Here is a 14219-nt window from a genome sequence, read left to right as displayed (position 1 = left end):
TTGGCCTCTCAGGACATGCTCGTAATCCCGGCGCTATGGAAGTCCCATAGCAAAAAGACTATACGCAATTTGCGTAAGTTGATTTGCGGTAAGGCCAAAAAAGTGTGCGGTGCCGCTAAATCTGCAAGACTAGTAATAGCAGCGGTAGTAAAAAAGCAGTGTTATGAGGCTTAACGCTGCTTTTTTTTACTCAGACTCAGACTGGTAATCTAGCCGATTGAATCCAAAGAGGCATGTTAAAATTGATTAGGGCTCCCAATTCAGTAGCTTAAGTGGTTCAAACCTTAAACCATTAAAACCTGAACAAGCTAGTCTCTTCTGAGAAGTAGGCTACGTAAGTCCATGAGAAAGCTCTGTATGCAGATTGCAGGAACAAATACTCCCCTCAACTAAACAGTTTTCTGCTGCCCCTTCTTTCCAATCAGAGACTTGTGAATATGTGGAATGACACCTCCGCCTGCAATTGTAGCCTTAATAAGGGAATCCAATTCTTTATCACCTCTGATTGCAAGCTGCAAGTGATGTGGGGAAATACGCTTCACTTTAAGGTCTTAAGAAGCATTTCCTGCTAACTCGAGAACCTCAGCTGTAAGATAATCCAGGATAGCAGCAGTGTACACTGCAGCTGTACCACCCACATGACCATGGCTAGAGGTCCTGTTTTTGAGAAGTCGATGGATAAGTCCTACTGGGAACTGCAAACCTGCTCTTGAGGATCGAGTTATAGAAGCTGCCTTTGATTTTCCAGAGTCCTTTCCAGCTTTACCTCCAGCCATGATTTAACACAATGACCCGCTCATACAGTTCCACAAATTCGTTTTCCACAAATCTCTGAATTAGCTTGTTCGAAAGTCAGGGCATGCTATTTTAAACAACTTTCCAATTTGCTTTTATTATCAAATTTGTTTTGTTCTCTTGGTATTCTTTGTTGAAAGTTAAAGCTAGGTAGGCTCATATGCCAATTTCTAGGCCCTTGAAGGCTACCTCATATCTCAGTGCATTTTGAAAGTTTTTCACAGCAAGACAGTGCTAGTTGTGTGCCATATAAATAACATTGTGCTCACTTTCATGGAGTTATTTATGAGTCAGCACTGATTGGCTAAAAATGCCGGCCTGTCAAAATAATTAAGATAAGTGGACAGTCTGCAGAGACTTAGATACAAGGTAATCACAGAGGTGAAAAGTGTATTAACATAACAGTGTTGGTTATGCAAAACTGGGGAATGGGTAATAAAGGAATTATCTATCTTTTTAAACAATAAGGGCTAGATTACAAGTAGTGCATTAATTTTTTTCCCGTAATCATGAAAACACAGCTAGCATTTAGATTTTGGCACTTGTTGGGTTGCGCTGGTATTGCAAGTTCCAAAAAAACGTATTTTGCGCTAGCTTTAACCCAAAATGCGCAAAAATCATAACTTTACATTTAGCGTGCACATGCATATATTCCCCCATAGAAATCAATGGAGACAAAAAAGTAAAAAAAAAAAAACTAATACCCTCCTCGTGCAAACTACATTGCATTTTCTCATTCCCCATAGAAATTAATAGAGAATAAAAAGTGAAAAAACACCCTACCATAAGCCCCTAGCCTAATAACCCCTAAGCCACCATCCCCCCACATCGCAAACTACATAAATAAACTATTAACCCCTAAATCGTCATCCCCCCACATTGCAAAGTACCTAAATAAACTATTAACCACTAAACAACCATCCCCCACAATGCAAATTATTTAAATAAACTATTAACCCCTAAACCACCATCCCCCCACAACTAAACCCATAACCTAACACCCCCTAACTTAACCCTAATTAAAATATGCCTAAATTTACCAACAAAAATCCTAACTACCTTAAAAAAGAAAAAAAAAGAAAAACTTACCTGTATAATTAGATAAAAACCTAAACTAACCTTTAATAATAAAAAAATAACATTACAGAAAATAAAAACAACATTACAAAAAATACAAAAAGTTTAAGATTACATAAAATAAAAAAACCTAACATTACAAAAAATAAAAAAGTCTAAGATTACAGAAAATAAGAAAGGAATTACAAAAAAAATATATATTAATCCTATTCTAATACCCCCAAAAAACACACCCCAAAATAAGATAAAGCCCTTTTTTAAAACTAAACTACAAATAGCCCTTAAAAGGGTCTTTTGTAGGGCATTGCCCTAAAGCAATCAGCTCTTTTTTTAAAAAACAAAACAAAACACTAACCCCTCTAACATTACAATCTGTCAGGGATTGTAGTGTATTAGGTGCTGTCTCTTTAAATCTCAAATCAAATCAGCCTATTCAAGGCTCCTCCTCTCTCTACTCCCTGCTTGGTAATTTGTTTCCAGTTGTTCAAGTAACTTCTGCCGAAGAAACCTAGCCCTATCCTTCTGACTAAGTTGGATCACCTACCTGAGCTTCTCAAACTCTGCTGAGTTCCGCTGTCTCCAGCTCTGTTGTGCCAGCATCTCTACAGCTGCTAACTGCAGCAATTCCGGAACCAAAGATTCAGTCACAGTTCCTTTCAATCTGCAACACCGGGTGTGTGTGACGTCACACCCGGCTTCTCACCACTCTCGCAGCGCGTGTACCGCGCTCTCTCTATCTGCCATCAGCAGCAACTTGCCAGCAACTACTCACACACTCTCCCTGCAATACTTCTGTGAATTGGTCTGTATGCTATACTTAACTTTGCTGGATAACTGCATTTCATTGCTATTCCTTGCTATCAGAAACCGCTACCTAAAGTGACTGTTCTGCTTTACCTATTTGAAAAGATTTCATGACTGCCATACTCATTACTTATATTTCTATCTGATGTCATCTCATTTATTTATTGCATAACCCAGCATAACCATTGTATTCAGTTGCAACTTGTCTTTAATATCTCAGCTGCTGCCTACACCTACTGTGTTTATGCTATAACAGCTTCAGGACAAGGTGCTGTTACTCTGCCTCAACTAACACATTATTGGGCTTGTGCTTTAGTACATTTACATTGTTCATCTCCACACTCACTGTTACCCTCAACTTATTTAGTGTGTCATACAAATTGCACTAGTAGTTGTAACCTCTGCCTTCAACTCTATATGTAGGCTGGTTGTGAATGTGAGTGTGTGTGATTACTGTACATATTTTATCTGCCTGGTGTGTCTGTGTTCCTTAGTTCTATATACTATCTACTTTGGAACAATATCTAACATTGAGGTTACTGACACCTCTCTATCATATTTATCTGGTTGATACCTCTCTATCATATTTATCTGGTTGATACTTCTCTATCATATTTATTCTGGTTGCGTGACATCTCCGTTTTCACTCTGTACCCTACAGTAGTGACCCTCAGTTCAATGAGCATAACTGGATTCCTATAAGTTAAATCTGTGTGAATCCAAGGTTTGGTGTGAGGCTGAGTGGTCCTACATTAGAGGATACTAGGTACCAGAACATTTCCATCACCTGTTCTGACATACAATACATATCATTACATATTACCAAGCCGCTTTATAGTACCTCTATCCTCTATCATGGAGTTAACTGAACTTACTAACAGAGTTGGTTCTCTAGCCCAGAGTATGGACAATATGCTACAGGGCTTAAGGGAGATACAAATTGAGAATGAGAATATTAGGAAATTCATCAATCAGCATCTGGCAAACAAACCTTCTACACCTGAGACCACACCTGAGCCTGTGGTAAGTCCCCCTGAGAAATTCTCTGGGGATAGGTCTATGTTTAGAGACTTTAGAAATTCCTGCACTCTAATGTTTACTTTGAAGCCAAAGTCTTACCCTACTGATAGAATACGTGTTTTGACTGTGATCTCCTTTTTACGTGGAGAGGCTAGATCCTGGGCTAACGCCTTCTACGAATCTGATGACCCCATATTGAATTCTCTTGATTCCTTTTTTACCGCAATGTCCCTTTTGTATGAGGATCATAACAAGCAGAATACGGCAGAGACTGACTTAAGGTCTTTACGCCAAGGGAAAAGGATGGTAGAAGAATATATAACTGACTTCAAAAGGTGGGCCCCAGACACTTTGTGGAATAATCCAGCATTGAAGAATCAGTTTCGCTTGGGCCTGAGTGATTCCTTAAAAGATGAACTTGCCAGAGGTATAATTCCAGACGACCTCAAGGCTTTAATGACTCTGTGTATTGGTATTGACCGAAGACTCAGGGAAAGGAAGTCTGAAAAGTCCACAGCAGATTACACTGTTAAGAAATACACTTCGTATCATTCCAATCTTCCTTCCCACTCTACTAGGAACAACGATGAACCCATGGATGTTGCTGTTATCAGAGGGCCACTTAAGGCCGAAGAGAAAGCTAGGCGCAAGCTGCTGAATTTGTGTCTGTATTGTGCTGAAAAGGACCATGGTGTGAGGGACTGCCCATCTCTCCTTCTTTAGAAGAAGGGTAAGAGATCAAGTGAACCTGGTTGACAATAGTTCTCCTCATTTATCAATCCCTCTTTCATTACAGTGGGATCACCAGAAGACAGACGTGCAGGCCGTAGTTGACTCTGGAGCATCTGGGAATTTCATAGATTTAGTTTTTGTTGTTAAGCACAAAATACCATTAATAAAGAAGAGTGTTGCACTTGCTATCCATTTGGTTGATGGTTCCTTTTTCAGTTCAGGTCCTATTTCACACCACACCGTTCCACTTACTGTTACCTCAGCTTCTGGGCATAAAGAACTAATGTCTTTTGATGTCCTGCCTAGTTCTGTTTACCCTATGATACTAGGTATTCAGTGGTTGTCTAAACATAATCCCACTATCTCCTGGACAGAAGCGACAGTAGTTTTTGATTCTCAGTTTTGTAAGCAATCCTGTACTGACTCACATACACTTTGTCATGTAACTGTAGACACACTACCTGATTGTTATAGGGATTATGCTGATGTATTTGATAAAGCTGAGGCAGCCACACTTCCCCCACATAGAAGTTATGACTGCCCTATAGATCTTATTCCTAATTGTACCATTCCATACGGTCATATATATCCTTTATCTCAGCCAAAATTGGCTCACCTTAAAGAGTATTTAGATGAAAATCTGAAAAAAGGGTTCATAAGACCATCTATTTCTTCAGCGGGCGCTGCCATGTTTTTTGTAAAAAACAAGGATGGGAGTTTACGCCCCATTATAGATTACAGACAGCTGCATAAATGTACTAAGAAAAACAGATACCCCCTGCCTCTCATACCTGAACTAATTGAACGCTTGCAAGGTGCCACCATTTATACCAAGCTCGATCTTAGAGGCGCTTACAATTTGATCAGGATGAGAGCAGGGGATGAATGGTTAACGGCTTTCTGTACGCGTTACGGACTCTATGAATATAAGGTGATGCCATTTGGGCTATGTAACGCCCCGGCCACGTTCCAGTGCTTTATTAACGATGTGTTCCATGACCTATTGGATGTCTGTATAGTTATCTATTTAGATGACATTCTTGTATATTCAGATACCTATGAAAACCACTTATCACATGTAAAACAAGTCCTAACCTGTTTAAGGCATCATCATCTCTACACCAAGTTAGAGAAGTGTATATTTAACACCAACACCATATCCTTTTTGGGTTATTGTATCTCTCCCACTGGGATAACCATGGAAACCAGTAAAGTAGATGCCATACTTAGATGGCCTGTACCAAGTTGTAAAAAAGATGTCCAGAGATTCCTCGGATTTGCGAATTTTTATAGAAAATTCATTAAAGATTTCTCACACATTGTCAGACCTCTAACCAGTCTAACAAGAAAACATATCAAGTTTTCATGGGATAGAAAAGCTGAAGATTCTTTTACTACCCTTAAAAACAGATTTACTTCAGCCCCTATACTGCAATTCCCAGATCCCAGTTGTCATTTTACGCTTGAGGTTGACGCTTCTGAATATGCAATCGGGGCTGTTCTGTCCCAGAGGGTCTCCCAAAAGGAGTCTTTACACCCAGTTTCATACTATTCTCGTGTCATGAGTTCAGCTGAGATAAACTATGGCATTGGAGAATTGCTTGCCATCAAATCCGCATTGGAGTTCTGGAGGCATATTTTAGAAGGTACAAAATACCCGATTACTATCTACACCGACCATCGTAACTTGGAGTACTTGAAGACAAATAAGACCTTGACTTCTCGCCAAGTCCGATGGAGCCTCTTCTTTTCACATTTCAATTATGTGACCACTTATTGTCCTGGCTCAAAGAACTTTAAGGCTGATACCCTCTGCCGTATTCCTCCTAAACCACAAAAACATCTGGCCCCCGGCTCTGTGATACCTGCGGATAGGATTATCTGCTTAACTAATGACTTCTTAGATACAGTAAAGCTACAACAGAGTGAGGATTCACTAATAAGACACCTCAACTTAAAAAAGCGCTCTGATGATTTGTTCTATCATGATAACCAACTTTATGTCCCATTGGCTCTTAGGAATCAGGTATTGGCAGCAGCCCATGATTCAACATTAGCAGGCCATCCTGGGGTACACAGGACTCTTCATATTCTTTCCAGGAATTATTGGTGCCCCAAGATGACTGATACAGTTAGTCGTTATATTCAGACTTGTTTAGTTTGCACCACTAAAAAACACCAACATAAACACCCTTATGGATATCTTCTATCACTCCCCATACCTGAAAGGCCATGGGCGGACATTGCCATGGACTAAATTGTTGATCTTCCACCATCTGCAAATTTTAACACTATACTAGTGGTGGTAGATCTTTTTCTAAAATGGCCCATTTCTTGCCACACAGAGGTCTACCCACAGCTTCTGAAACTGCTAACCTCTTTATAGATCATATTGTTAAACTTCATGGTTTGCCTAATTCCATTACTACAGACAGAGGATCACAGTTTACCTCCAGGTTCTGGAATCATCTTTGTCAATTTCTCAACATCACTAGAATGCTAAGTACTGCCTTTCACCCCCAAACCAATGGGCAGACTGAAAGAACAAATCAAGCTTTGGAGCAGTATCTCCGTTGCTATTGTTCTCTAGAACAAGACAATTGGCATTCGCTCCTGTCTACTGCTGAATTCGCTCATAATAACATGCTTAACTCCTCCACTAAGTCGACTCCATTTTTTGTTAACTACGGGTTCCATCCTTCTTATGATATTGAAAGTTCTAATAACTCACCCATACCCATTGTTAACGACAAGGTCAACACTCTGTCCAAAAGCTTCGCCACTGTAAGACAAATACTACAGGATGCTCAAGCTACACAAAAACGTCATTATGATCTACGACGTTCCAAACCTCCTGAATATAGGGTGGGCGACAAGGTTTGGTTGAGCACTAAGAATTTAAGGTTACAAGTACCATCCAAGAAACTTGCTTCTCTTTATTTGGGTCCTTTTGAGGTTAAGAAGGTTGTTAATGTTAATGCATTCACGCTCTTGCTACCCTCTTCCATGAGAATACATCCCACGTTTCACGTCTCACTTCTAAAACCCTATGGTACACTTAGGGGTACACCTATGATGGATACATCCCAATCTCATGTGGCAGATGAGATGGAGAATGAGATTGAGTCCATCAATGATTCACGATACTTCCGAAACCACCTCCAGTATCTGGTCAGTTGGAAAGGTTATGGTCCTGAAGAGGATTCTTGGGAGCCTGCTACTAATGTCACTGCTCCACGTCTCCTGTCCTTGTTCCATCGGAGAAATCCCCACCATCCAGGCCCTTGATCCGCTGAGCGGCTCCTTGAAGGGGGTGTCCTGTCAGGGATTGTAGTGTATTAGGTGCTGTCTCTTTAAATCTCAAATCAAATCAGCCTATTTAAGGCTCCTCCTCTCTCTACTCCCTGCTTGGTAATTTGTTTCCAGTTGTTCAAGTAACTTCTGCCGAAGAAACCTAGCCCTATCATTCTGACTAAGTTGGATCACCTACCTGAGTTTCTCAATCTCTGCTGAGTTCCGCTGTCTCCAGCTCCGTTGTGCCAGCATCTCTACAGCTGCTAACTGCAGCAATTCCGGAACCAAAGATTCAGTCACAGTTCCTTTCAATCTGCAACACTGGGTGTGTGTGACGTCACACCCGGCTTCTCACCACTCTCGCAGCGCGTGTACCGCGCTCTCTCTCTCTGCCATCAGCAGCAATTTGCCAGCAACTACTCACACGCTCTCCCTGCAATACTTCTGTGAATTGGTCTGTATGCTATACTTAACTTTGCTGGATAACTGCATTTCATTGCTATTCCTTGCTATCAGAAACCGCTACCTAAAGTGACTGTTTGCTTTACCTATTTGAAAAGATTTCATGACTGCCATACTCATTACTTATATTTCTATCTGATGTCATCTCATTTATTTATTGCATAACCCAGCATAACCATTGTATTCAGTTGCAACTTGTCTTTAATATCTCAGCTGCTGCCTACACCTACTGTGTTTTATGCTATAACAGCTTCAGGACAAGGTTCTGTTACTCTGCCTCAACTAACACATTATTGGGCTTGTGCTTTAGTACATTTACATTGTTCATCTCACTACTCACTGTTACCCTCAACTTATTTAGTGTGTCATACAAATTGCACTAGTAGTTGTAACCTCTGCCTTCAACTCTATATGTAGGCTGGTTGTGAATGTGAGCGTGTGTGATTACTGTACATATTTTATCTGCCTGGTGTGTCTGTTCTCCTTAGTTCTATATACTATCTACTTTGGAACAATATCTAACATTGAGGTTACTGACACCTCTCTATCATATTTATCTGGTTGATACCTCTCTATCATATTTATCTGGTTGATACTTCTCTATCATATTTATTCTGGTTGCGTGACATTTCCATTTTCACTCTGTACCCTACAGTAGTGATCCTCAGTTCAATGAGCATAACTGGATTCCTATAAGTTAAATCTGTGAATCCAAGGTTTGGTGTGAGGCTGAGTGGTCCTACATTAGAGGATACTAGGTACCAGAACATTGCCATCACCTGTTCTGACATACAATACATATCATTACACAATCCCCCACCTCCAACCCACCAAAATAAAAAAAATTCTAACTAAAAAAAACTAATCTACCTATTGCCCTGAATTGGGCATTTGGATGGGCTTCAGCTCTTTTGTTGCCTAAAAAAAAAAAAAAAAAAAAAAAAAATCTATAAAAAAAGAACCCAAAAATAAAAATACTTACCCCCAAATTGGTACTCACCGATGTTGAATGCGGCGGCGTTCCATCTTCATCAAAGCGGTGCTCCATCTTCATCCCAGTGGTTCTCCATCTTCTCTCCAGTGGTCCATTTTCTTATCTTCATCCCAGTGATAGCGATGGCAATGGTGGCGATAACATTGGTCCTCCTTTTCAGAGAAGTAACATGGAGCTCCTCTTCATGCGATCCCAAGCTGCACACTGAATAGTGAATTTGAGGTACCCCTTTTATATAGGGGTATCCTTGCATTCCTGCTGGCTAATTTGAATCTTCAAATGCAAATTAGCCAATAGAATGAAAACTTTTTCCTTTTGGGCTTTACCCACAGCCGTTTGGGTAATGTCCGTTTTATCTGGGTAATCCTAGGGTTACCCAGATTTCTTACTTTACCTGTAACATTTATAAAACTCTAAAAGATACTTTCATCATTTATTTTTTCCCTTTTTCCTGTCATTCAATTCTGAAATTGTGAGCATTTCAGTTCCTGTTAGAAATGGAAGTTCAGAACACTGTTATATTCCACACAGCCATTTACTGCACACGCTAGTCACCTATTTATAACTGTCCCTAAATGGCTACAACAGAGAAGGTAACCTAAGTTACAACATGGCAGCTCCCATTGTTTTATAGATATTAAAACTTTGCACTTAAATTTTCACTATTTAATCAACAAATAAAACTTTATAAAATACATTTAGATGTTATTCTCAGACTAATCATGTCTTTGAATGCATCCTTCTATCTAGCATTTATTTGATGTTTAATGTCTCTTTAAATGACCAAAATGTAAAATTATTGCGCACTATATAAATGGGTTGCGGCAAAGACGAAGGTCAAAGTAGAAGTAGAGGCAGGGGAGGGGACAAGAAGGTCAACAAAACACATAAAAAAATAGGAATTTTATTGATGGAAGTACACATTAATCCATGTTGGGAATAGAGTCTGAGGACATACATATTCACACATGAAGAACATATTGCAATAATTGAGGCTCTTTTACAACACCACAAAAATTTTTTGTGGTATCAGATCAGAATATACTTTATTAACAGAATTAAAAGATGCACAGTCAGATATCTAAGGATAGACTGAACTTGAAAAAGGACTCCGAGTCTGCTACACGACACAGGATTTGGATTCTGCAATATGACACCAGACTTGGAATCTGTGACAGGACAACAGACTGGAGTCTCTGGCTTGTCTGAGAAAGGTTTCTCAGTAGCTGGGAGGCAGGAGAGGAGGCAGGTACCTCTGTAGCTGACAGACAGGAGAATTGTCAGACAATAAAAAAGGCTGGGGTTGGTATTCACAAATGATAAAGTGAAGGTAAAAACAGGTTCCGCAAAGTATAATCAGAATTCAAGCAGATGGTCAGCAGTAACTGGGCAGCAGAAGCTGAAACTCACAATACAAACTTATAGACAATGGCAAACCAATAATCAGAAATTAGGACTTTTATTTAGCACACAGAGGCGCAGACTGAGTAGACTCAAAGTCAGGGCAAAGACTAATTATCCAGGCAGGTTTAAATAGTCTGTTTGTAATTACCCATTACCAACAGCTGGTAGGAGGTGCAGCCAGGGATGCCTGAGAGAGAAAGAAGTAAACCATCAGGAAAGCATCCACAGCTAAAGCCCTCTGGTTTACGTGGAAAATCACTGGGATACAACATAAGAGACCAGAGATCAAGATCCGATGGGGAATGACAATTTTATATACATCAATACAACACACACAATACTCACAAAATAACAAGCAAATATTAAAGGAGCATCACACAAACTATATACTTACAAACATTCACAATAACATTGACACAATAACAATTATTTGATGAATGCAGACCATGGTATGTCAACAACAATATGAAAATGGACACTACACTCTCACTAGCATCTGCAGGCAGGATCAAGCTAAGCAGTTACAATCTAAGAAGCAAAATGGCGTTATGGTAATACATTACACATTATTAGACATACACAACCGCTGCTCCTTAACTCATCTGCCACCTCTGAGGCGGTGGACAGCAATCAGCTTGATCAAATACAATCGCATTGATTGACACCCCATGCTAGCGGCCGATTGGCCCAAATGTGCAGGGGGCGGTATTGCACAAGCATTTCATGAGAAATGCTTGTGCAAAGATAAATGCCGACAGCGTATGCTGTCGACATTTATCGATGTGAGGCGGACACGATCCGCTACAGTGGATCATGTCCGCTCGTACTATGATAATTCGGACCCCATTTCTTTACACTTAGTTTGTCAATATTTAAACAGCTAAGGAAACTTTAAAAAATACATCTACATGTTATTCTAGTGAATTCTAGTGAGGTCAAGGGTAGGGCCTAATGTTGAGCTTTGGGGTGGAGGCCATTATGTATCCCTAATCGACACTTTTGCCAAGTCACCTACAGGTTATCCAGTATTTTTTGGTGGACAGCTGCAACCCTAACCATGCATGGGGATATTAACATATAGGTGGGATGGTTCTAAGCATATAACATATTACTTTGAAGGTACAGTGAACCTTTAACAATTAATTTTCAATAGAAAAGCTTAACATCCTGGTATAAATGGTTGTGAAATAGATTACAATTTTTTCTTTCTTGCACTTTATTAACAAAAACAATGACTCCACGAACCCTTGGCTTATTTCTGGAAGGGAATAAAGTTTTTTGTATGCAACTTGCCATGCTACCACAGTTCTCATAGTTATAAATATTGGCCTATTTAACACTCATCATTTAAAGGGCCTTTAAATACAGTTTAATTGCATAATCAATAAATTTATAATAGAAAGGCAATACAATAACACTTATTAAATAATAATTTTTATCTGAGCATTTCAAAGTTACTTCTATGTTGCCTTCCCTTGTATCATGTGACAGCCATTAGCCAAACACATGTATGAATACAGAATGAACACTTGCACATGCTAGTTAGGATCTGGTGCCTCAGAAACTGTGCAATTTAATAAATTGTGCACTTTTCGATAATGGAAGTAAATGCTATTTGCATGCTCTATCTGAATCATGAAACTAATTTGATTGTTTTCTCCCTTTAAATACAATATAAAATGAGAATGGGAATAATAATTAAAACATTATTTATATGTAATAGTCATTAAAAGGGGGCCCTATGAAAGAATGATTGGTAATTGAAGGATGCTTTTATATGCTTATGTAAAATATATCATAATATTAAAAATGAAAATGTTTACTATTCGTTTCACATCAGTTACACAAACAGGCACTGCAACCCATAAAGTTCTTGAACTTGGCTGCACCCTGAAATTTTCCCATGTCCATAAAAAGGCTCAGGTTCCTCCTCCACAACCCAGTGGTGCTTCCTCCAAAAGCCCATTATGCTATGTCAGATTGTGCATACAGCAGCGGGTCACAATGATCTCACTGGCCTTTTGCGGGGAGTAGAGCAAGATTCCACCTAGAAGTGGACTCAGTTCGGTACCTCCAATAAGCTTAATTATAGGCTATCTATTGGACCATAATTTTAGGTGATGGGAGTGTGCAACAAGGCTCTGAACACATATCCTGCATCACCTAGGGGAAGGAACAAGCAGTATGATTTCATATGAGAGACGTGTTGTGCAGCAGGCAATCACAAGACTGGATGCAGAGGCTCATGATATAGAAAGGGTGCAGGAGGCTATTTGCAGCTTAAAGGGTAATATAACCCAATTTTTTTCTTTCATGATTCAGATAGAGCATACAATTTTAAACAACTTTACAATTTACTTCTGTTATCAAATTTTCTTCGTTTTCTTGGTATCCTTTGTTGAAAAGCTGGGATGTAAGCTCATGAGTGTGTACGTGTCCACAACACTATATGGCAGCAGTTTTGCAACAATGTTATATATTAGCAGTAGCACTAGATGGCAGCACTAATTTCCTGACAGACAGACAGAAGTTTTTATTTAAATTTAAAGGCATTTTTAACAAGCAAAATTTTTTGCAGCATAAATATAAATCAATATTATTGCGAGATGTTAATCCCAATCTTATTTGAACTATGTAAGTATATTTAGTAGATAGAAGTAGATTTGTTTTTGCAGCTCAAATATAAGCTCATATTATTGCAAGATGTTTATCCCAATCTTATTAGAAGCTATGGCCTAGATTTAGAGTTTGGCGGTAGCCATGAAAACCAGCGTTAGAGGCTCCTAACGCTGGTTTTAGGCTACCGCCGGTATTTGGAGTCAGTCAGGAAAGGGTCTAATGCTCACTTTTCAGCCGCGACTTTTCCATACCGCAGATCCACTTACGTCAATTGCGTATCCTATCTTTTCAATGGGATCTTTCTAACTCCGGTATTTAGAGTCGTGGCTGAAGTGAGCGTATTCTAACGACAAAACTCCAGCCGCAGAAAAAAGTCAGTAGTTAAGAGCTTTCTGGGCTAACGCTGGTTCATAAAGCTCTTAACTACTGTGCTCTAAAGTACACTAACACCCATAAACTACCTATGTACCCCTAAACCGAGGCCCCCCCAAATCGCAGACACTCGATTAAATTTTTTAACCCCTAATCTGCCGACCACCACCTACGTTATCCTTATGTACCCCTAATCTGCTGCCCCTAACACCGCCGACCCCTATATTATATTTATTAACCCCTAATCTACCACCCACAACATCGCCGCCAGCTACCTACACTTATTAACCCCTAATCTGCCGTCCGCACGCCGCCACCAGATACATTATAGCTATGTATCCCTAATCTGCTGCCCCTAACACCGCCGACCCCTATATTATATTTATTAACCCCTAACCTGCCCCCCTCAACGTCGCCTCCACCTGCCTACACTTATTAACCCCTAATCTGCCGAGCGGATCTCACCGCTACTATAATAAAGTTATTAAACCCTAATCCGCCTCACTCCTGCCTCAATAACCCTATAATAAATAGTATTAACCGCTAATCTGCCCTCCCTAACATCGCCGACACCTAACTTCAAGTATTAACCCCTAATCTGCCGAACGGAGCTCACTGCTACTCTAATAAATTTTTTAACCCCTAA

The 14219-nt window shown here is 39.7% G+C and overlaps 1 protein-coding gene across 1 annotated transcript; it reads right to left on the bottom strand.

The window, feature by feature from the left end:
* Nucleotides 1-222: 222 nt before the first annotated feature.
* LOC128665010 (histone H2A.Z-like) lies at nt 223-817 on the bottom strand. Its single transcript, XM_053719783.1, has one exon. The coding sequence runs from the start codon at nt 774-776 to the stop codon at nt 552-554; it is 225 nt and encodes a 74-aa protein (XP_053575758.1). The 5' UTR covers nt 777-817; the 3' UTR covers nt 223-551.
* Between the last annotated feature and the right edge of the window lie 13402 nt (nt 818-14219).

Source organism: Bombina bombina, chromosome 6 (assembly GCF_027579735.1).
Source record: "Bombina bombina isolate aBomBom1 chromosome 6, aBomBom1.pri, whole genome shotgun sequence".
NCBI lineage: Eukaryota > Metazoa > Chordata > Amphibia > Anura > Bombinatoridae > Bombina > Bombina bombina.
This window is presented reverse-complemented; position numbering and strand designations above follow the sequence as displayed.